The following is a 25660-nucleotide window of genomic DNA, read 5'->3' as shown; positions in this document are numbered from 1 at the left end:
AGCACTCCCCATCCAACCTGACAGGGCTTGAGAGGATCTGCAGTGAAGAATGGGAGAAACTCCCCAAATACAGGTGTGCCAAGTTTGTAGCGTCATACCAAAGAAGATCCGATGCTGTAATCGCTGCCAAAGATGCTTCAACAAAGTACTGAGTAAAGGGTCTGAATAATTATGTAAATTAGATATCAGGGTTTTTTTTCTTTATAAATTAGCAAAAATGTCTAAAAACGTGGTTTTGCTTCGTCATTATGGGGTATTGTGTGTAGATTGATGAGGAAAAATACTATTTAATAGATTTTTGGATAAGGCTGTTGTTGTTTTATCGCGTGTGCAATTATGTCCGAGGTGTTCGTTGTTTGCAGTAACTTCTTTATTGTTGTCATATCCCAAATGGACGTGGCAATTTCACCATTAAGGATTCCAGCTTTCATGCTTCTCAAGCTAAGTCCCAGCTATATCCTGTCCGCAAATATATTCTGATCCAAATGAATGATGCCTGTCTTTGTGTTTCTCTCTCTTTCTCTCTCCTGTCTGTCTGTCTGTTTGTCTGTCTCGCTCTCCCTACGTGTGTGTGTGTGTGTGTGTGTGTGTGTGTGTGTGTGTGTGTGTGTGTGTGTGTGTGTGTGTGTGTGTGTGTGTGTGTGTGTGTGTGTGTGTGTGTGTGTGTGTGTGTGTTGGTCCAGAGCTGATGGAGACACGGACGGCACGGCCTTTCTCCTTCTCCTTCAACACCAGTGACTACCGCATCCTGCACATGGACCAAGACCAGGGCCGTCTCTACCTGGGCAGCCGGGAGTACCTGGTGGCTCTGGACATGCACAACATCAACAAGGAGCCCCTCATAGTAAGAGCAAACACTATGATGACTCCTATGATAAAATTCCATAGAGACAGATACATATATTACCTGATAAGATTTCCCTGACGAAGATGGCCGCCATGGAGTCAAGTTGCCAGCATCCATTCTTGTGTTTAATTACATTTGATGAAATATTCAGCCACTGTAGCCATCTGTACGCCTATGAGTGCAAATAAGTCACACTTGACGTCCACAGGTATAATGCTTTTATTTTATTATGACCTATTTATAAGCATGTATGAGCCTTTATGATGTCCTATTTTAAGGCTTAGAATATGTAATGTCTACACGCAGAAAATCATACAATGCACCAGATCTGAAATGTTGCATTTTCTACACTTCTTCCTTCAGATTCACTGGCCGGCCACTACCCAGAGGAAAGGAGAGTGTAGAATGACTGGAAAGGGTGGGCAGGTTAGTGTCCTTTATGTCTTGACCTATAATGTATAGGTCATTATAATGTATAATGTATAAAAAGGGCTACACAAATACTGTTGTTATTTGTAGTACAGTAAATATGCACAGTATGTCAAGTGTATTGATTGTAACTCTGTTCCCTCTGTCCTAATCAGGGGGAATGTGCAAACTTTGTGCGTCTGATCGAACCCTGGAATCGCACACACCTGTACACCTGTGGCACAGGGGCCTACAAGCCCATATGCACCTTCATCAACAGAGGATGGAGAGCAGAGGTACGGACACAAACAAACAAACATGCACAGACAGACGCACACACAAACATGCCAGATCTGGGTTCAAATGCATGTGTATTTGAGTATTTGTTATTTAAGATACTTTTTTGTGTGTATTTGAGTATTTTTTAATACACAACATAAAACAATTACTTTTATTTTAAATACTTTCCTGGAATACTATTTGACACACTTTTCAAATATCTTTCCCCCAAACATATTTCAAATACCTTGCTATAAAAGTTGAGCTAAAAGGCAGTACACTTCCTACAGGATTGGACTCTTTGCAGTATTATGCTGGCATGTAAACAGTTCAAAGGCAGCCATACTGGACAATGCATTGTCAGTACATATGAGGAACTCTTGGATCACTACAAGATCTCAACCAAAATCAACACCGTGGTCACCGCTAATGCAAATAATAGGGTTGTTGCTTTTGCTAATTTTGAAGACGACATCCGAAGAAGAAGAAGATGCTTTTCTGACACAATACAGCTCACTCTTAAAAATGACTTTAAATCTGCAGATAACCACAATAGAGTCATTTCCAAAGCCTCCAACATTGTCTCCCACTACCACAAATCAACATTTGCACAGGATAGTAAAACATGATAAAGAGAACTCGGACCTTGCGGGGGTCCAGATAAACTGTGTTAGGCCAGTGATTAATGTGCTTAACTTCTTTTAAATAGTGTCCAGTCAAAACTGTTTTCACACCTGATTGTGCAAATGACTGGGCTTATAATAACACGATTCACTAGCCTCTGTAGGCTATGGGCTCTCCGACCCTGTTCGAGGGGTCCTAGGCCTATAGGCTACGCTTAGAGTTATTTGGCCACTTTAGTTGTGATACAACCCTCATCAAAACATATAGGCATATTGGGTAGGCTGCATGTGACTATGATTAGAAAAAGTCCCCAAAAAATGCATTGCCTTAGACAGCACACGGTGGCCATCATTCACGATAGAGGTCGACCGATTAATCGGAATGGCCGATTAATTAGGGCCGATTTCAAGTTTTCACAACAATCGGAAATAGGTATTTTTGGACACCGATTTGGCCGATTAAAAAATATATATATTTTATTTTACACCTTTATTTAACTAGGCAAGTCAGTTAAGATGTCACGTTCCTGACCTATTTTCTGTTGTTTGGTATGTGTTTATTGGTCAGGGCGTGAGTTTTGGGTGGGCAGTCTATGTTTTCTGTTTCTATGTTGGTTTTGGGTTGCCTGGTATGGCTCTCAATTAGAGGCAGGTGTTTGACGTTTCCTCTGATTGAGAGTCATATTAAGGTAGGTTGTTCTCACTGTTTGTTTGTGGGTGATTGTTCCTGTGTCTGTGTAATCCACATGGGACTGTTTCGTTTGTTCGTTTGTTTTAGGTAGTCTGTTCCTGTTCTTGCGTCCTTCGTCTATATGTAAGTTCGTTTGTTTCAGGTCTGGTGCCTTCGTTTATTGTTTTGTAGTTTGTTCTAGTGTTTTGTCAGTGTTTCGTCTGTTTGTAATAAATAGTTATGTATTCATCACCCGCTGCGCCTTGGTCCGTTCATACACCACCAGACGAACGTTACAGAATCACCCACCAAACCCAGATCAAGCAGCGGGTTAACGGACAGCAACGACAGCAGCAGTGGGTCAAGGAGGATTGGACATGGGAAGAGATTCTGGACGGAGAAGGACACTGGGCAGAGCCAGAGGAGTGTCGCCGTCCCAAGGCGGAGCTGGAGGCATCTAAAGCGGAGAGGCGACGATATGAGGAGGCAGCACGGAAGCAAGGCTGGAAGCCCGCAAGTACAACCCAAACATTTCTTGGGGGGGGGGGCTAAAGGGTAGTGTGGCGAAGTCAGGTAGGAGACCTGCGCCAACTTCCCGGGCTTACCGTGGAGAGCGAGAGTACGGGCAGACACCGTGTTACGCAGTAGAGCGCATGGTGTCTCCTGTACGTGTTCATAGCCCGGTGCGGGTTATTCCACCTCCCCGCACTAGCCGGGCTAGAGTGAGCATTGAGCCAAGTGCCATGAAGCCGGCTCTACATATCTGGCCACCAGTACGTCTCCTTGGGCCGGCTTACATGGCACCAGCCTTACGCATGGTGTCCCCGGTTCGCCTACATAGCCCGGTGCGGGTTATTCCACCTCCCCGCACTGGTCAGGCGACGGGGAGCATACAACCAGGTAAGGTTGGGCAGGTTCAGTGCTCAAGGGAGCCAGTACGCCTACACGGTCCGGTATATCCGGCGCCACCTTCCCGCCCCAGCTCAGTACCACCAGTGCCTACACCACGCACCAGGCTTCCAGTGCGTCTCCAGAGCCCTGTTCCTCCTCCACGCACTCTCCCTGTGGTGCGTGTCTCAAGCTCAGTGCCTCCAGTTTCGGCACCACGCATCAAGCCTCCTGTGCGTCTCCAGAGCCCTGTACGCACTGTTCCTTCTCCCCGCACTCGCCCTGAGGTGCGTGCCCTCAGCCCGGTACCTCCAGTTCCGGTACCACGCACCAGGCCTATAGTGCGCATCGAGAGTCCAGTGTGCCCTGTTCCTGCTCCCCGCACTAGCCTTGAGGTACGTGTCTCCAGTCCGGTACCACCAGTTCCGGCACCACGCACCAGGCCTACTGTGCGCCTCAGCAGGTCAGAGTCGGCTGTCTGCCCAACGCCGCCTGCACTGCTCGTCTGCCCAGCACCGTCTGAGCCATCTGTCTGCCCAGCACCGTCTGAGCCATCCGTCTGCCCAGCGCCGTCTGAGCCATCCGTCTGCCCAGCGCCTTCTGAGCCATCCGTCTGCCCAGCGCCTTCTGAGCCATCCGTCTGCCCAGCGCCTTCTGAGCCATCCGTCTGCCCAGCGCCTTCTGAGCCATCCGTCTGCCACGAGCCATTAGAGCCGCCCGTCTGTCCCGAGCCATTAGAGCCGTCCGTCAGTCAGGAGCCGCTAGAGCCGTCCGTCAGTCAGGAGCCGCCAGAGCCGCCAGCCAGTCAGGAGCCGCCAGAGCCGCCAGCCAGTCAGGAGCCGCCAGAGCCGCCAGCCAGTCAGGAGCCGCCAGAGCCGCCAGCCAGTCAGGAGCCGCCAGAGCCGCCAGCCAGTCAGGAGCCGCCAGAGCCGCCAGCCAGTCAGGAGCCGCCAGAGCCGCCAGCCAGTCAGGAGCCGCCAGAGCCGCCAGCCAGTCAGGAGCTGCCCTACAGTCAGGAGCTGCCCTACAGTCATGAGCTGCCCTCCAGTCATGAGCTGCCCTCCAGTCATGAGCTGCCCTCCAGTCATGAGCTGCCCTCCAGTCATGAGCTGCCCTCCAGTCATGAGCTGCCCTTCAGTCATGAGCTGCCCTTCAGTCATGAGCTGCCCTACAGTCATGAGCTGCCCTACAGTCATGAGCTGCCACTCAGTCCGGAGCTGCCACTCAGTCCGGAGCTGCCACTCAGTCCGGAGCTGCCACCCAGTCCGGAGCTGCCATTAGTACAGAGTTGTCCCTCTGTCCTAAGCTACCTCTCTGTCCGGAGCTACCTCTCTGTCCTGAGCTACCTCTCTGTCCTGAGCTACCTCTCTGTCCTGAGCTACCTCTCTGTCCTGAGCTGTCTCCTCTATGTAGGAGGGGCCTTAGTGAAGGTTCCTGGACCATGGTCGGGGGCGAGGGTCGCCACTCAAAGGACGCTAAGGAGGGGGACAAAGACAGTGGTGGAGTGGTGTCCTCGTCCACCGCCGGAGCCGCCACCGCGGACAGATGCCCACCCAGACCCTCCCCTTGAGTTGTAGGGGTGCGCCCGGAGTTCGCACCTTGAGGGGGGGGTTCTGTCACGTTCCTGACCTATTTTCTGTTGTTTGGTATGTGTTTATTGGTCAGGGCGTGAGTTTTGGGTGGGCAGTCTATGTTTTCTGTTTCTATGTTGGTTTTGGGTTGCCTGGTATGGCTCTCAATTAGAGGCAGGTGTTTGACGTTTCCTCTGATTGAGAGTCATATTAAGGTAGGTTGTTCTCACTGTTTGTTTGTGGGTGATTGTTCCTGTGTCTGTGTAATCCACATGGGACTGTTTCGTTTGTTCGTTCGTTTTAGGTAGTCTGTTCCTGTTCTTGCGTCCTTCGTCTATATGTAAGTTCGTTTGTTTCAGGTCTGTTGCCTTCGTTTATTGTTTTGTAGTTTGTTCTAGTGTTTTGTCAGTGTTTCGTCTGTTTGTAATAAATAGTTATGTATTCATCACCCGCTGCGCCTTGGTCCGTTCATACACCACCAGACGAACGTTACATAAGAACACATTCTTATTTTCAATGACGGCCTAGGAACGGTGGGTTAACTGCCTTGTTCAGGGGCAGAACGACAGATTTTTACCTTGTCAGCTCGGGGATTCGTTTTTGCAACCTTCCGGTTACTAGTCCAATGCTCTAACCACCTGCCTTACATTGCACTCCAAGAGGTGCCTGGGTGGTAGGCTGACTACCTGTTACGCGAGGGCAGCAAGAAGCCAAGGTAAGTTGCTAGCTAGCATTAAACTTATAAAAAACAATCAATCTTCACATAATCACTAGTTAACTACACATGGTTAATGATATTACTAGTTTATCTAGCGTGTCCTGCGTTGCATATAATCGATGCGGTGCCTGTTAACTTCTCATTGAATCACAGCCTACTTCGCCAAACGGGTGATGATTTAGCACTGCCGTTGCACCAAACCTAACCATAAACATCAATGCCTTTCTTTAAAATTAATACACAAGTATATATTTTTAAACCTGCATATTTAGTTAATATTGCCTACTATGAATTTCTTATCATTAGGGAAATTGTGTCACTTCTCTTGCGTACCGTGCAAGCAGTTACGGTATATGCAGCAGTTTGGGCCGCCTGGCTCGTTGCGAACTGTGTGAAGTCCATTTATTCCTAACAAAGACCGTAATTAATTTGCCAGAATTGTACATAATTATGACATAACATTGAAGGTTGTACAATGTAACAGCAATATTTAGACTTAAGGATGCTACCCGTTAGATAAAATACAGAACGGTTTCGTATTTCACTGAAAGAATAAACGTTTTGTTTTTTCAAAATGATAGTTTCCGGATTCGACCATATTAATGACCAAAGGCTCGTATTTCTGTGTGTTATTATGTTATAATTAAGTCTATGATTTGATATTTGATAGAGCAGTCTGACTGAGCGATGGTAGGCTCGTAAGCATTCATTCAAACAGCACTTTCGTGCGTTTGCCAGCAGCTCTTCGCAATGCTTCAAGCATTGAGCTGTTTATGACTTCAAGTCTATCAACTCCCGAGATTAGGCTGGTGTAACCGATGTGAAATGGCTAGCTAGTTAGCGGGGTGCGCGCTAATAGCGTTTCAATCGGTGACGTCACTCGCTCTGAGACTTGGAGTAGTTGTTCCCCTTCCTCTGCAAGGGCCGTGGCTTTTGTGGAGCAATGGGTAACGATGCTTCGAGGGTGGCTGTTGTCGATGTGTTCCTGGTTCGAGCCCAGGTAGGGGCGAGGAGAGGGACGGAAGCTATACTGTTACACTGGCAATACTAAAGTGCCTATAAGAACATCCAATAGTCAAAGGTATATGAAATACAAATGGTATAGAGAGAAATAGTTCTATAATTCCTATAATAACTACAACCTAAAACTTCTTACATGGGAATATTGAAGACTCATGTTAAAAGGAACCACCAGCTTTCATATGTTCTCATGTTCTGAGCAAGGAACTTAAACGTTAGCTTTTTTACATGGCACATATTGCACTTTTACTTTCTTCTCCAACACTTTGTTTTTGCATTATTTAAACCAAATTGAACATGTTTCATTATTTATTTGAGGCTAAATTGATTTTATTGATGTATTATATTAAGTTAAAATAAGTGTTCATTCACTATTGTTGTAATTGTCATTATTACAAATAAATTAAAAAAATTGTCTGATTAATCGGTATGTCTTTTTTGGTCCTCCAATAATCGGTATCGGTATCGGCGTTGAAAAATCACAATCGGTCGACCTCTAATTCACGAGTGATAATATGGGCCATTATCACGTACCTGTCGGAACCTTGGGCAGAGGAATAAAATACATGTCATTGAATAGCGAATGCTAGCTTTTCCCGCGGTTCATTTACATGCCAGCCAGGTAGGCTACTCCGGCTGTAAAGAGAAGCAATGTGCTTAATATTGGCCCTAGCCTATAGAAAGCTGATGTGACCTGCTCTTTTTAGAGGCCATTAAAACTCTGTTTTCTTGCATAGCATAGCCTATAGAAATGTTGTGCAACATAGGCTTATGGGAACACTCATTTCATTCTATGCATCAACCAGCTATGAGGAGCTGGCTCTCGCTGCACACCAGGTGATCCTATTCCGCTCAAACTCTGAATGCCAAGGCTCTCATGAAGTGATTGATTTGTTTTTCTATTGCATTTGCATTGATGTCAGTGTGATTAGAGAGACAATGGAGTGCTGAGCACCAGGCCATTAGCAAGTTTGGTAGGCTACTAATGACCATAAGTTGCATCAGAGCGCAGTTTTGGAGAAGCCCAGTTACCGTGACTCAATGGTCACGTGGAAATCGACTGCGGTCATGAAATTAAACTACTATGTACATTTACAACTATTTTGTTTTCCAAATACTTCCAACGATATGTATTTTTAAGTAATTGTAAATACATGCCAATACTTTCCAAATGGTATTTTGAAATGCATTCCAATATTCAACTATTTGTTTTTTCAAATAAAGGTTATCTAAATATTAGTTTTGAAATGTAATAAAAAGTAATTGAAGTACCTAAAATAGTATCTGAACCCAAGTCTGAAACATACCTACATCCATGTATTGTCCTCTCTGTGCAGGAGTACCTGTTCAGGCTGGTCCCTGGCTATGTGGACTCAGGGAAAGGGAAATGTTCCTACGACCCGCGGCAGGAGAATGCTGTGGCCCTTATCAGTGAGACCTCTTCTTGTCTGTTCATCATAACAGTTCCCCCCACAGTTCTCACTTACAATACCAAAAGCCATCATCATCATCCATCTTCCTCTTTTGTTCCCTCTTTGTTAGATGGGAATCTGTATGCAGGGGTCCACGTTGACTTCATGGGCACGGACCCGGCCATCTTCAGAACCCTGGGAGACAGACCTGCCGTCAGGACTGAGCAATATGACTCCCGCTGGCTGAATGGTAAGCTTGCCCCTGACCCACAGGTGACACTTTGAGCAACTCATTACTATTTTGCCCTGAGAAAAAGTCAGCCACACCTCTCTCTCTCTCTCTCTATGTCTCTCTCTCTCTCTTTCATTTGTCACTTGCACAAATACAGCGAAATGCTTACCTTGCAAGCCCTTCCCAAAAGTGCAGTACCAAATTACAATTTGCAGGGATACTGGAGTAGTTGAGGTAGATACTGTATGTACATGTAGGCAGGGATTAGGAGAAGGTGACTGGTAACAAGATAAATAATAATAATCTCTCTCTCTGTCTCTCTCGTTCTCTATTACCCTCTTTTCTCAAATTGACTAATGTCTGTCTCCATCTCCAGAGCCTGTGTTTGTGAAGATCCAGCACATTCCTGACAGCTCTGAGAGGAACGATGATAAGCTCTACTTCTTCTTTCGGGAGAAGAGCCTGGATTCGGCTGGGGGGGGCAGCCCCAGTGTCCTGGCCAGGGTGGGCCGAGTATGCCTGGTGAGAGGCCCTCGTATATCCCCCCCTGACCTCACAAACACACAGACACATACACACACACCACAGGAGGCTGCTGAAGGGGAGGATGGCTCATAATAATGGCTGGAATGGAGTGAATGGGATGGCATCAACCACATGGAAATCATGTGTTTGATGTGTTGGATTCCATTTATTCTGTTCCAGCCAACACTATGAGCCCGTCTTCCCCAAGTTAGGGGGTAATACCTCAGTTTCAAATCATTTTCTCCCATTTCGTTCCTACTAAACGCATAACCATTGGACACTAGAAAGCCAAGTGGTTGTGGTGATGATATTGAATGATCTACCATTTTACGTAAATTCCCCCTAACTTTGTTTCACCTTCCCAGAATGATGATGGGGGTCAGAGGTCACTGGTCAACAAGTGGACTACCTTCCTGAAGGCTCGGCTGGTGTGCTCAGTGATAGGCAGTGATGGTGTGGAGACCTATTTCGATGAGCTGAGTGAGACTGCTTTTCATTCCTGCGGCATTGACATGCTGTACAGTAGGCTGCAATTCAATCAGTTGCAGATAAAGGAAAATGTTCAGAATGTTTACGCTTTGATTGAATTGGAGGCTTAGTCTTATTTTGACACTTGTTTATAGAAAAGGCACTGTTAACACCTTTGTCAACTTGCTTCCCATCAGAGGATGTCTTCATTCAGCCAACACAAGACGAACGCAATCCTGTCGTGTACGCTGTCTTTTCCACTGCGGGGTAATATATCACTTGAATCATTCCAAAATGTTTTTTTTTACACAACCATACATTCTATTTCCTTTGTTAGTGTCGGGCTAAAACAAAAGCCTGCCCGCCCAGTAGTTCTCCACAAATTAAGTTCTAGAACCTTGGGGTAGTTCAGTAGCGGTGCGTGGGTAAAATCACTGGGGAAGCCAAGCCACGGGAAAAAAGTCATATTACAACCTACGTGTAAAATCACTGGGGAAGCCAAGCCAGGGAAAAAAAGCCATATTGCATGTGTTGTGATAATTGTGTTGTTTGCCCTACAACCTGTTAGTTTATATTCCTTAATAAATTTAACCACACCTTTGTTTATCACAAAACCGGAGAGCAACATCTGTCCTGTGAAGTCCACAAAGCATATTGCATATAACAAACAGTTCAAGCAAGTTAATGTTTCCGACATTTTCAGACTACCGAACAACTATTGATTTAGAACCATGGAGAATTACCGCAAGTCTCAAAGAAAAAAGGAGCTGCCTCCACTATTCCAGCACCATATCAATTTCAATATTTCATCATCATCAAATCACCTATGCTTAGTCTAATACAGTTACAACTAAAATATACCCAAAACAGTTTAGGGAAAGGGAAAGGGGGATACCTAGTCAGTTGTATAACTGAATGCATTCAACTGAAATGTGCCTTCCGCATTTAACCCAACCCCTCTGAATCAGTCTAATTAACGTAAGCTAAATATGATGTGGCTGTCCATGGAACTGATTTCTGTGTTTGTGTGTGTGTGTGTGCCTGTGTGTGTGCGTACGTGAAAGTAGTAAAAACTTGACTCACCCTACTTGTAGAGAAACACCAATGCCATCCTCCTCTCTTCCATGTTGCTGAAATGGTCTATGATTCTGTCATACAGTACACACTTTTAGTTTTAGTTGTCCTAGGCTACCTGGCTAAAATGCATGCTCTCTAGCCTAACTTCCTTTCATGGGGAATGATGAGCCAGCTAGTTAAAATTAGCCAAAATTTAGCTTCATATTGAATTTCCATCCTCTCAGGCCAGGGGCACAATTTATGAATTTATGGTTGTATCAGAATCGCTGTTATAATCATTGGCTAGTACAAATAATTAAATAAAACCACAAGTCCCTTGACACTCTTCCCTTGACACTTTTTTCTGGTGCACCAGGACCATTCACAGTTGAGCTCACTCAGTTTAGCTCAACGCTGATTGGCTATTATTTTATTTTTTAAATTATCAAGAGAGGCCAAATGCTCGTTGGCTTCTTTCGCATTCAATGCTACGGACGGCAACAATGTCATACTCTTTTTGACCAGACAGCATCAGATAGATGGGCTACGCATACAGAGACAGAGGGGCGCTGTTTCGCTTTGCTCGGATGCCTTTCTTCCCTTGGCATCCATAAATACACACCACTGGGGTAGTTTATTTTGATGACTCTCTTCCACCACCTTTCCACCTCCTTCCTTAGGTCTGTGTTTAAGGGCTCAGCCGTGTGTGTATACTCTATGTCCGACATTCGCAATGTCTTCAATGGCCCCTTCTCACACAAGCATGGACACAACTACCAGTGGACCCCCTACACTGGAAAGATCCCCTACCCTCGCCCTGGAACGGTACGTACACTCAGGACTAAATGCCTCCAGGAATGTCGAAAATGAATGGTAGATCATTTGACTAGTAGACAGTAGCCTAATAAACAAACAAATTATGGGTAGCTTTGAAGTTGCTATTGATCATAGAGTCAAATCTAGATCAACAAATCATCAAAAGAAACAATGTGTCAAACTGTCAGTGTCTTGGTGTGGTCAAAATCACATCATTCCCATGATCCAACACACAAGAACATGTTGAGCTACATGACGGCCGTATTCATTGATGTACATCGTAGCAAAACGTTGTGCAATGGAAAATGAAACATGCAGTTTTGATTGGCCAAGTCCAGATACAGTAGTTCTTCCCTGTTTCAGACGGTTTGCTTATTTTTGGTGCCACTGAACATGACCCAGTTCAACCAGAGCTCTCTGTCCTCTTCATCTACAGTGTCCAGGAGGAACGTTCACCCCGGGCCTCCGCTCCACCAAGGAGTTTTCGGATGAGGCAGTGAACTTTGTGAGGGCGCACCCCCTCATGTACCACCCTGTCTACACCATACACAAGCGCCCTCTGGTGGTCCGAACAGGGGTGGACTACCAATTCACCTCCATCGTGGTGGACCTGGTGGATGCTGTGGACGGGAGGTATGAGGTGCTCTTCCTGGGCACAGGTGAGTCATGCTAGCTAGCAGCTGTAACTATTATCCACCTATTCCCAGAGATGACTTGCACTAGAGTTCGATTACTGTTCGATGACGTTGACTAGTACCTTAAATCTACTGACATGGAACTGTCATGATTTTAGGTCATGCAATAAGACTGAAAAAGATACTAAACTCAGCAAAAAAAAGAAACGTCCTCTCACTGTCAACTGCGTTTATTTTCAGCAAACTTAACATGTGTAAATATTTGTATGAACATATTAAGATTCAACAACTGAGACATAAACTGAACAAGTTCCACAGACATGTGACTAACAGAAATGGAATAATGTGTCCCTGAACAAAGGGGGTATCAAAATCAAAAGTAACAGACTTGCAGGAAATCACGCACAGAACGAGCAGTATGGCTGGTGGCATTGTCATGCTGGAGGGTCATGTCAGAATGAGCCTGCAGGAAGGGTACCACATGAGGGAGGAGGATGTCTTGCCTGTAACGCACAGCGTTGAGATTGCCTGAAATGACAACAAGCTCAGTCCGATGATGCTGTGACACACCGTGACTCGTCAGTGAAGAGCACTTTTTGCCAGTCCTGTCTGGTCCAGCGACGGTGGGTTTATGCCCATAGGTGCCCATTGTTGCCAGTGATGTCTGGTGAGGACCTGCCTTACAACATGCCTACAAGCCCTCAGTCCAGCCTCTCTCAGCCTATTGAGGACAGTCTGAGCACTGATGGAGGGATTGTGCATTCCTGGTGTAACTCAGGCAGTTGTTGTTGCCATCCTATACCTGTCCCGCAGGTGTGATGTTTGGATGTACCGATACTGTGCAAGTGTTACAAGTGGTCTGCCACTGCGAGGACTATCAGCTGTCCGTCCTGTCTCCCTGTAGCGCTGTCTTAGGCGTCTCACAGTACGGACATTGCAATTTATTGCCCTGGCCACATCTGCAGTCCTCATGCCTCCTTGCAGCCTGCCTAAGGCACTTTCACGCAGATGAGCAGGGATCCTGGGCATCTTTCTTTTGGTGTTTTTCAGAGTGAGTAGAAAGGCCTCTTTAGTGTCCTAAGTTTTCATAACTGTGACCTTAATTGCCTACCGTCTGTAAGGTGTTAGTGTCTTAACGACCGTTCCACAGGTGCATGTTCATTAATTGTTTATGGGTCATTGAACAAGCATGTTTAAACCCTTTACAATTAATATCTGTGAAAGCATTTGGATTTTTATGAATTATCTTTGAAAGACAGGGTACTGAAAAAGGGACGTTTCTTTTTTTTGCTGAGTTTATGTGCTCTCAAAAAGGAAAAAGCAGACATTGCGCTATTACAAGAGACCACCCTCTGTGTTACCGAACATGCTAAACTCCGCAGAGCTTGGGTGGGACAGCTGTATCTCCCATTTCTCAAATCAAACAGTAGAGCCACAGCCATACTTATCCATAAGCATGTTCCATTCATAATTGATAAAACCATATCTGATCCGGAGGGGAAATTTATTCTGATATCTGGGTCCCTATATGGGCAACCAATTCCTATTTTAAATATATATGCCCCTAACACAGATACTCCTGCTTTCATGTCGAAAATGATAACCCTGTTCAATGAGCATTTTATTTCCTTTGGAGTGCTGGCTGGAGATTTTAAGTGTACCCTCAACTCAACCCTGGACAAATCATCTCAAGTCCCCACCACAAACCCTAGATTGGCAATGTTTAACTCTCTTACTAAAGAGATGGGACTGATAGATATCTAGAGAGAGACTAATAGCTTAATTATGGACTATACATACTACTCTAATGTCCATAACACCTACTCTCGTATAGATTAGATTTTTATCGCAACGATTTTCATAAATTCTGCCACTTGTACAATCGGACCCATAGCACTTTCAGATCACGCCTTGTCCACCTCCGCGTTGACCTCTGTAAAAACATCCTGAGGTTAATGAGCTGGAAATTTACCACCTCCAAGTTATCAAACAAAGCATTCTATATATTGGTTACTACATGGATAGACAACTACACACAAGACAACAAAGATTCTCCTGTTTCTCCGGCCACAATGTGGGACGCTGCTAAAGCCACACTAAGAGGTCATCTAATTGCATATGCTTCCTCTAAGAAAAAAGCAATGGAAGCACACAGGTTAGATCTTGAGGGGGAGCTGGAACGCTGCGAAAAAGTACATAAACAATCCCCAGACAGCTCCTCCTGGAGTCAACTTAAAGCAGCCAAACCCAAACTAAACTTGGACTATACTCGGGAGAGTATAGTCACTAAACAGAAATACCATGAGTATAGCAATAGGCCTAGCAGATTGCTTGCTTACCAATTAAAAAAAGAGCAGTCAGAGCGTACAATCATGGCCATCCGAACAGCAGATGACAAGGTCACATATGATCCAAATCAGATACATTTAACTTTTCATTATTTTTACTGCAAATTATACTTCTGAGAGAACATACGGATGCAAAACTCCATTCCTTCCTCATCAGCCACCTGGTGGAAGGGACTTTGTGGATCTGAGGCTCTTTCTCCTGTTGCCTCCATCATCCTCCAAATCCCACCAACATCAGCCGCCTCAGAGCGCAACTGGTCCTTGCTTGGGAACACACACACCAAACACGCAACAGGCTGACCAATAAAAGGGTTGAAAAATTGGTGGCCATCTGGGCAAATTTTTTGCTTTTTGAGCATGACAGCGAGCCATCCATCAACAAGGTTGGAAAGTGACAGTGAAGATGAGGCCTCAGAGTCTGATGTTCAAGAGGTGGACATTGGGAAGGTCCAGGGAGAAAACATGGAAGCCTGAGAGGAAGACAACCAAAGCTTTAGTTTCTAGACTATCATTTTACAGATATATGTTGAAAACGTTTTTGAGAGATGCGATGGATCATTGGGGATCATTCAATATTCCCTTTCTTTTGTTGTTCAGTAAAATCTTCCCATGTGAAAAGTAAACTCATTTAATTAAAGTTGAATTCTTAAATAAATTGTTTTTTACATTTCTATTGGAAGGATTTAATCATTTGCAATTATGTCTCCATATATGGTAAATATATCCAATGCAAAAAACATCTACATTTAATATCACGACTTCTACCGAAGGTAACTCCTCTCCCTGTTCGGGCGGCGCTCGGCGCTCGGCGTCGCCGGTTTACTAGCCGCCACCGATCCCTTTTTCCTTTTCTGGTTGTTTTGTCTGTGTTCCTTTTCACACCTGGTTTCAATTGCGTTTATTTCTGTGTGTATATAGGGCACCTGTTACCTGCCTTATTTCGTGCGGGATTAAGCTTGTGTGTATTTTGCGCTCGATTATCTTTGATGTTTCTTGTTTTCGTTATTACGCACGTGTAGTTTATTTTCGGAACTGAGTTTGTTCCTCCGTGCGTTTGGCACGAGTTTCTGTATTGTTTTCACTATTTAGGCACTTGTATGTAGTGTCGGAACTGTGGTTGTTCCTCCGTGTGTTGGCACGAGTTTCTGTTCCTTCGAGAGCGTAGTTTTGGATTTTCGTCTGTGCCAATTTTGTATTGGTGGACTATGTATATATAATTATATATTAAACACGCTTCTCAGAAATCCCTGCGCCTGACTCCTACACCTCTCACCGAGACGCACCGTATCACATTTAAATGGTATTAATATTTAATTTGCATATACTTCCGTTAATTCCCATATATTCCCGTTAATTCAGACGGAAGGTTTCCACCTCTAAATATTCCCCAAAATGTGCAAAATTACTTATGACCTCCGCAAGTGATCCCAGGTTTGATAGACTCTGGTCTCCTCTACTCAACTATATTTCAAATTGGACAGAGTCAATGGGGTGATTAGGGAAATTAGTGTATATACATGTTGTGTAAGGTGCTGTAAAAACTCATTATTTGCTCCTTGTCTCAGCTAAAACTGGAACTAGCTAAGATGATTACAGATAGTGCTGCTGCAAATCGGTTTGTTTTGTTTTATATTTAATTTTATTATTTATGTCTGCCACATCTGTGAATGTGGAATGTGTTTTGTTTGTTGATTGAAAAACAAGAGAAGGTAACTGTAAATTGAAGAAGACAAACACATTTGGGATCATTAACTTTTAGATAAAAATCCCTAACCGTACATTTTGTAAAATAAATTGTACAAAATAAAAATCTGTGTACTATCACAAAGCTACGTTTAACAGGTCCCGGTCCTCATCATAAAGGCTCAAATATATATATTTTATAAATATGTACCGCAATAATGCTGTAAGTAGGAGAAGATACGCGTCTTTCAAATGATTTGCCATGGATATAAATAAAGTGTTCCACACGTCATCTTCGTTAACAATTGGAAAAATGGAGAGGAAGAGGAAGCGAAAGCGGCGAAGTCCTGTATGGCAATACTTTGAGAAGTTAAAGGAGAAGGTGATGAAATACAAACTTAGCCAGGTGGAATTGAGCTACAGCAGCAGTACAGGTGCATTGCTGAAAGAGTGTGATAATGGACGGAGTAAGCAAATCACATCGCTGATTAGAGAAATGATTGCTGTTGATGTCCAGCCATTGTCAATGGTAGAGGATGTCGGCTTCAATACCCTAATGGCATATCTAGAACCAGACTACAAGATGCCATGTCGAAGAACCGTGATGGCCCTGATGGAGAGCTCTCAAACAGCATACGTGGCGTTAACAACAGATTGTTGGACATTTATGAACACGCTCTCATACATCACTGCAACGAGCCATCACATTGATGAAAAGTGGGACATGAAGTACGTACTGACAACGGAGAACCTAAAATGGCATTAATACCATCGTTGCTGAGTGGGTGGGGGACGGCAGTAAAGTGAACGCTGTCTGGTTGGGTTTCTAGTAGTAACCACTGCCACAAAGTAAAAATGGACTATATCTTGACTATATCTTAAAATAAAAATGTTTTTGGTCTTAATTTAAGGTTCGGGTTAGCAGTGTGGTTAGGGTTAAAAAAACATTTTAAGAAGAGAAATGTAGAAATAGGCGGACTTTGTGGCTGTAATAACTAGTGACGACCTGTATGTAGCCAGGGCTGCTGTAGATTGAACTGCATTGCCCCCTAGCGGTCACACCCAGAACCATATCTAGATTATGAATTTACGACATTTTATGATATTTTATTTAACGTTTATACGATGAAAAAAAAGTGTTAGATTTTTTATATTTTTACATTTCACACATACCTTCTCTGAATATGTTTCTAGGATATTTAGGCTATCTGTGGTACTATGTACGCTATGAACCGCTCTCCCCTCTTTTTGTAGATCGTGGGACAGTCCAAAAGGTGATAGTACTTCCTAAAGACACTAGCACAACAGAAGAACTTACATTAGAGGAAGTGGAAATGTTCAGGGTAATGACAATCATTACTATTTCATGTAAATCACTGTCTAGTATGAATTAATACAAGAAGGGAGATGGGACAAGCCAAAAGCTTCATTCTGCAGTATTATCTTCTCCTAACACCTATTTGTTGTTCTTTTTTGCAGACTCCAGCTCCTATTAAGACTATGATGTTATCATCAAAGAGGGTAGGTTTCATCAATTATCACTTGTTCATCTATGATTACTGCTGTTGCTGTTGTTTGTATGCCTCTGATTGTCCTTCCTCTTCCCTTCTGACCCACAGCAACAGCTGTATGTGTCGTCAGAGAGGGGGCTTACCCAGTTGTCCCTGCACAGGTGTAACGTCTATGGCAAGGCCTGTTCAGACTGCTGCCTGGCCAGAGACCCTTACTGTGCCTGGGATGGGGAGACATGCGCCGCCTTTAGCCCCTCCACCAAGAGGTGAGGCACCTTAGCACCAATGAGGGGGTTACATAATAGAGTGCCTTCAGAAAGTATTCATACCCCTTGACTTATTCCACATTTTGTTATGTTACGGCCTGAATTCAAAATTGATTAAATAATGTTTTTTCTCACCCGTCTACACACAGTGAAAACAACATGTTTTTAGACATTTTTGCTAATTTATTGAAAATTAAATACAGAAATATCTCATTTACATAAGTATTCACAGCCCTGAGTCAATACTTTGTAGAAGCACCTTTGGCGGTGATTACAGCTTTGAGTCATCTGTATCAGCTTTGCACATCTGGATTTGGGGATTTTCTCCCATTCGTCCTTGCAGATTTTCTCAAGCTCTGTTAAGTTAGATGGGGAGCGGCGGTGAACAGTAATCTTCAAGTCTTTCCAATAGATTTTCAATGGGATTCAAATCTGGGCTTTGGCTGGGCAACTCAAGCACTTTCACATCCTTGATCTGAAGCCATTCCAGGGTTGCTTTGGCTGTATGCTTGGGGTCATTGTTCTGTTGGATAGTAAATCTTTGCCCCAGTCTAAGGTCGTTTGCACTCTGAAGCAGGTTCTCATCAAGGATTAGCTTTTATTTGGTTCCATTCATTGTTCCCTCTATCCTTACCAGTCTCCCAGGCCCTGCTGCTGAAATGCATCCCCCATAGCATTATTCTGCCACCACCATGCTTCACGGTAGGAATGGTATTAGATGGGTGATGGGTTTTCTCCAGACATATCGCTTTGCATTCAGGTTAAAATGTTGTCTCATCAGACCACTGAATCTTTTGTCTTATGCTCTGTCTTTCACTTGCCTTTTTGCAAACTCCAGGCGTGCTGTCATGTGCCTTTGTCTCGAGAGTTGCTTATTTTTGGCCGCTCTCCCATAAAGCCCAGATTAGTGAAGTGCTATAGAGACAGTTGTCCAACTCGTCCCAAACCATCTCAATTGGGTTGAGGTTGGGTGATTGTGGAGGCCAGGTCATCTGATGCAGCAATCCATCACTCTCCTTCTTGGTCAAATAGCCCTTACACAGCCTGTTAGGTGTGTTTTGGGTCATTGTCCTGTTGAAAAACAAATGATAGTCCCACTAAGCACAAACCAGATGGGATGGCGTATCGCTGCAGAATGCTGTGGTAGCCATGCTGGTTAAGTGTGCCTTGAATTCTAAAAAAAATCACTAACAGTGTCATCAGCAAAGCACCATCACACCTCCTCCTCCATGCTTCACGGTGGGAACCACACATGCAGAGATAATCCGTTCACCTACTCTGCATCTCCCAAAGACACGGCGGTTGGAAACAAAAATCTCAAATTTGGACTCATCAGAACAAAGGACAAATTTCCATTGCTCGTGTTTCTTGGCCCAAAGCAAGTCTCTTTTTCTTATTGGTGTCCTTTAGTAGTGGTTTCTTTGCAGCAATTTGACCATGAAGGCCTGATTCACGCAGTCTCCTCTGAACAGTTGATGTTGAGATGTGTCTGTTACTTGAACTCTGTGAAGCATTTATTTGGACTGCAATCTGAGGTGCAGTTAACTCTGAATTTATCCTCAGCAGCAGAGGTAACTGGGTCTTCCTTTCCTGTGGCGGTCCTCATGAGAGCCAGTTTCATCGTATCGCTTGATGGTTTTTGCAACTGCACATTTTCCGCATTGTCTGATCTTCATGTCTCTAAGTAATGATGGACTGAAAATTTTCTTTGCTTATTTGAGCTGTTCTTGCCATAATATGGGCTATGTCTTTTACCAAATAGGGCTATCTTCTGTATACCACCCCTACCTTGTCACAACACAACTGACTGGCTCAAACGCATTAAGAAGGAAAGATATTAATTGAAATGCATTCCAGGTGACTACCTCATGAAGCTGGTTGAGAGAATGCCAAGAGTGTGCAAAGGGTGGCTACTTTGAAGAATCTCAAATATAAAATATATTTATATTTTAATTTGTTTTTGATTACTACATGATTCCATATGTATTATTTAATAGTTTTGATGTCTTCACTATTATTCTACAATGTAGAAAATAGTACAAAATAAAGAAAAACCCTTGAATGTGTAGGTGTGTCCAAACTGTTGACTGGTACTGTATGTAAATGAGATATTTCTGTATTTAATTTTCAATACATTTCTAAAAACATATTTTCACTTAGTGATTATGGGATATTCTGTGTAGATGTGTGTACCTACTTTCTGAAGGTATTTTATGTTCTTTATTAGTGTTGTGACTTTACTTTAATTAATCTGATGACTGTTATCTAATCAACTATGTTTAATTGTTACCCGATTTAAATTAATCATGTAACAATTAACTCATTAGGAATTTGGGACACCACGAGAGTAGTTCTTTAGAGTTACCATCTTCCGAATTAAACTCTGTCATGACGTTGCCCTCTTTGGGTACAGCAAGCCCCATCCCCCTCTCCCTGCCTCTCCCTGACTCTCTCTGCCCCCTACAACTAGGCTGCTGTGGTCAGTGAGGTCGTACATTCCTAGGGAAGACCCTGCCTCATGGCCACACAGTATTGAGAGAGAGTGAAGTTTCATAGAGAACAAAGGAATTTCTTCCACCTCACAGAACTTGAGGTCCGAACAACGTTTACGTTCCGGAGAAGGTATAAAAGATCGGTGAAGAATCCAGCTACGAACTGGTCCGTTTGTTACAACTTGGGGAAGCTCATGGGAGACGGTGCGGCCACATTACCATAACGCTGTTTATATAATAGCCTCAGATATGAGGTTTACATTTAATTGTTGTATAAGATGAATGAGTGAGTATGATACTGTTTGTAAAATTGTGTAATGTGATTTTGGACTGTTAAATGAAGGAAACTCCAATTCCCTTTTGAGTTGAACCAAATCAGAGGACCGCCCATGAACCCACTTAAGGTCAGGCATCCTGGGACAGACCCTTTTCTGCAATTCCGAATAACACCCCAATCTTGAGAATTCCTCAAGTAGATCATGTTTCTCTCAGTCACGGGAGGACAAAGGTTGCAGACCATTGCTGAATCTTTGAACCATACCACGTGGTTAAACTCTTAGACTATTGATACCAACAGAATGAGAACAAGTCTTTGATATTAATTACTAGTCTGCAGCTAGGAATTCGGTATCATTGAACGCGAAGAACGACAACCGCCGAAACATCCATTCTACAGCAACATGAATGAATGTCACTCTGAACTATCCCCTCTAACAGACAGAGAGAGAGAGACGGACAATTCTACAAAATGAACTAACTTTTCAACAGCGATCAAGACGACACACTGAGCGTAAATATATATATTGATTGCAATTGTTCCCGAATGAGTGAGCGTTCATGTGCATAAGATTAGCATTTCAATTGTTATAATTATCAACTGTGGGTTGTCTTCTCAGTCGACCCCCACTCCCCCTTTTGTCTAACAAGCCGCCATGCCGGTTTAGCCCACTAGGGCACATTCTCCTATCATTTCTTGTAACCATATTTACATTGTTTGTTTGTTTATGCATTTCTGTGAATTACTTAGTTAGTAATAAATAAATGATTTAAGACAATTGATGTATGGATGACTCATAGTGAAGACTGGGTTCGTGCAGATAACCAACAATTTACGACGTTTGGAATGAGACTAACGTGAGGTAAAGTAAATAATTCATTAATCAGAAGACTATTGATCAGATATGAAAATATCTGAAAGGTTATATTAGGAAATTCTAACTTTGTAATCTGAATATTTTCCTTGGTGCCCCGACTTCCTAGTTAATTACAGTTACATGATTAATCAGTTTAATCGCGTAATACTAATTACAGAGAATCTTTGATAACTAAAAGTCTTCATTTAATGATGCCAAAGACACGACAACTCTAAAGGTTTTTACCTATTACATTCATAAACAGTTAACTCATTAATCATAACCTCGTATCATATCATCATTCTGAACAGTCGTAACCTCCTGCATCTTCAAAAAACCCAGCCTTACTTATGATTCAGTACTACACAAATTATTATTTATTTACTAGCTAACTAAATGGTAACTCAGGATAAACATACACACTTAATACATACAACAAGGTCCCTAGCGGACTGACACAATATGGCGGCTTGTTACAAAAGAGATGGGCAGAGGGACAAAGACATAATACTTTGGTACATTTAGAAACTGCTCTCACAGTAATCATATACTTTACACGAACCGTCACCCTTTTGTAGAAAGAAATGAATGTATTTACATGTAAATGTCATGGTTCGTCGTGTAGTCCTGAACAGAACTACAGAGTTGATTTCCCTTCCATTCGCTCCTGAAGATAGGCTAGCCAGCCATGTCAATGGTTCCCATTGGGGTGATGAGAGTAGCGTTCTACAGTGATTTGAGAAGAGTAGGATAATGGTCCCACTTAAATTCACTTTTCTAGATACTTTACTTAGGACAGCTTATCAGCCATACCAGTGATTGTTGGGGAGGTGATGTTATCGCCTCTACCTCGTGTTGAGATTGAGTTCGAACCACTTTGGACGTGAGCTGCAGCTACAGTTGAAGTCGGAAGTTTACATACACTTAGTTTGGAGTGATTAAAACTCGTTTTTCAACCACTCCACAAATTTCTTGTTAACAAACTATTGTTTTGGCAAGTCGGCTAGGACATCAACTTTGTGCATGACACAAGTACTTTTTCCAAGAATTTTTACAGACAGATTATTTCACTTTTAATTCACTGTATCACAATTCCAGTGGGTCAGAAGTTTACATACACTAAGTTCACTGTGCCTTTAAACAGCTTGGAAAATTCCTGAAAATGGTATCATGGCTTTAGAAGCTTCTGGTAGGCTAATTGACATCATTTGAGTCAATTGGAGGTGTACCTGTGGATGTATTTCAAGGCCTACCTTCAAACTCAGTGCCTCTTTGCTCATTGGAAAATCAAAAGAAATCAGTCAAGACCTCAAGTCTGGTTCATCCTTAGGAGCAATTTCCAAACGCCTGAAGGTACCACGTTCATCTGTACAAACAATAGTACGCAAGTATAAACACCATGGGACCACGCAGCCGTCATACCGCTCAGGAAGAAGACGCATTCTGTCTCCTAGAGATTAACATACTTTGGTTCTTCCGCAAGGAAGAAGCCACTGCTCCAAAACCGCCATAAAAAAGCCAGACTACGGTTTGCAACTGCATATGTCCTCTGGTCTGATGAAACAAAAATAGGACTGTTTGGCCATAACGACCATCGTTATGTTTGGAGGAAAATGGGGGAGGCTTGCAAGCCAAAGAACACCATCCCAACCTCCCAACCTTGAAGCACGGGGGTGACAGCATCATGTTGTGGGGGTGCTTTGCTGCAGGAGGGACTGGGGGACTTCACAAAATAGATGGCATCATGAGGAAGGCAAATGATGTGGATATATTGAAGCAACATCTCAAGACATCAGTCAGGAAGTTAAAGCTTGGTCGCAAATGGGTCTTCCAAATGGACAATGACTCCAAGCATACTTCCAAAGTTGTGGCAAAATGGCTTAAGGACAACAAAGTCAAGGTATTGGAGTGGCCATCACAAAGCCCTGACCTCAATCCTATAGAAAATTTGTGGGCAGAACTGAAAAAGCGTGTGCGAGCAAGGAGGCCTACAACCTGACTCAGTTACACCAGCTCTGTCAGGAGGAATGGGCCAAAATTCACCCAACTTATTGTGGGAAGCTTGTGGAAGGCTACCCAAAATGTTTGACCCAAGTTAAACAATTTAAAGGCAATGCTACCAAATACTAATTCAGTGTAAGTAAACTTCTGACCCACTGGGAATGTGATGAAAGAAAGAAATCATTCTCGCTACTATTATTCTGACATTTCACATTCTTAAAATATAGTGGTGATCCTAACTGACCTAAGACAGAGAATTTTTACTCTGATTAAATGTCAGAAATTGTGAAAAACTAAGTATAAATGTATTTAGCTAAGCTGTATGTAAACTTACGACTTCAACTGTACATGCATGTCTGGTCTGATATGTTAATATTTAACCCATCATTTTATACAGTTCTTCAAAAGAGGCGGTTCGTGAGGCTGACATGCTCTCTGACCTCACTCAAGGGTGTGGTGACTACTTAGTAATCAAAGTTATAGGAACAATTTCCTCTTATAGTTTCTAAGATCACATCCCTCTCTTAACAAAAACACTAATAATTTTTCATACACAATGTAGAGGATGGAAACTTTGTACATGTTGTGTATATACTTTTCATGTTACAGTATTTCCTTTATAGAATTTTTAATGACGTCACAAAATAACAACCAAAATGACATTATTATTATTTAGATCGCCTTTGACCATTCCCCAAGTTCTATGTTAGAAATGTTGTTCCAGTATTCACTTTACAATGTGTTAAGAGTTTCGGCTAGAAAATGTCTGTGTAACAAAGGCACATTCCTGTGTGAATTTAGAGAGGGAGATAACTGAATATTCTAATCCTTGATTTACAACAGGGTGTGAACTGTCAACCTCCCACCAGCTCCCATCTCCCCCCTCTGTGGGTGAGAGGGGATCTGGCTGAAGTTATTTATTGCCAAGCTGATCTGACCTATTTGGATCCTCACAGGACAGTCATGACATTAGTTTAGCTGAAGTAATTCCATCCAAACTGCTTACCGGGTTTCAGGCATAAGTCAAAGTTGTGCTAATGTATAGAGGGTAATTCACTGTTCCTATACTTGTTCACAGGCGAAGCAGAAGACAGGATATTAAGCATGGAAACCCCTTGCGGCAGTGCAGAGGGTTCAATGCAAAAGGTACGTGATTCCGGCCAAAGCACTGAACAATATCTCCCTTACATCTTATATAGAGTGTGTATCTGAAAGCCTGGTCTGGCGAATAGATTTTTGTAAAAGGAGTTTAATTATTTTCTGCATACAATGGTCTCGCAACACAATCTCACGAAGGAGTTAACCACTGTTAATGGGTCAAATGGAGTCAAAAGGCCTTTTATTCAGATTATGCCGTAATCTATACTTCACTTTATTTCTCTGATTCTGTCTCCTTCAGTGGAGAAGCGTCTCAGTGAAACGGTGCAGTTTGGGGTGAAGGGGAGCAGTACGTTCCTGGAGTGCCAACCTAGATCTCCACAAGCGACAGTCAAATGGCTCTACCAGAAACCAGACGGCAGGAGGAAAGTGGTAAGACAAGGCCTAACGGACCGTTTATTTAACTTTTGTATGATGGCTGTAGATAATGTTGTCTTCTCCTTTTCGCTCACGCTGATGTTCCTTATCCCTTCTCTCCCCTTCCCCCAGCTGAGCCGAGACGGAGAGGTGCTGAAGACAGCTCATGGCATCTTGCTCAAGTCTCTGAGCCACGCTGACAGGGGGCTGTACCACTGCCTGGCCACTGAGAACAACTTCAAGCACACGGTGGTCCGCGTGGCCCTCCGCATCCTGGACCGGGAGATAGTGGAGGCCCTCACCTCCCTGGATGCCCCACCGGAGGACCAGAACCCCCATCACCACCCGCACCCCCACCACCCACCGCCCCCGCCTCAAACTCTGCCACCACAGTTCTCCTCCCAGCCAGAGATCCGCCTCATCAACCAGTACTGTCAGTCCTACTGGCAGCAGTTCAACCCCAACCTTCCCACAAAACGCACCAACAGGAGGCATGTCAAGAGCCAGCCAGAGCCAGCCCCAGGGGGCCCTATCCCCTCCTAG

General features: G+C 43.6%; 1 protein-coding gene across 1 annotated transcript; it reads left to right on the top strand.

The window, feature by feature from the left end:
* Positions 1-683: 683 nt before the first annotated feature.
* LOC120058710 (semaphorin-3F-like) lies at positions 684-25660 on the top strand. The gene is made up of 16 exons (XM_039007456.1): positions 684-844; positions 1211-1273; positions 1432-1551; positions 8362-8455; positions 8567-8686; positions 9045-9190; positions 9559-9673; positions 9859-9928; positions 11398-11542; positions 11970-12192; positions 17454-17542; positions 17679-17720; positions 17819-17976; positions 24681-24748; positions 25002-25132; positions 25250-25660. Exons 1-16 carry the CDS (start codon positions 689-691, stop codon positions 25658-25660), a joined length of 2151 nt encoding a protein of 716 aa, XP_038863384.1. The 5' UTR covers positions 684-688.

Source organism: Salvelinus namaycush, chromosome 14, assembly GCF_016432855.1.
Source record: "Salvelinus namaycush isolate Seneca chromosome 14, SaNama_1.0, whole genome shotgun sequence".
NCBI classification, from domain to species: Eukaryota; Metazoa; Chordata; class Actinopteri; order Salmoniformes; family Salmonidae; genus Salvelinus; species Salvelinus namaycush.
This window is presented reverse-complemented; position numbering and strand designations above follow the sequence as displayed.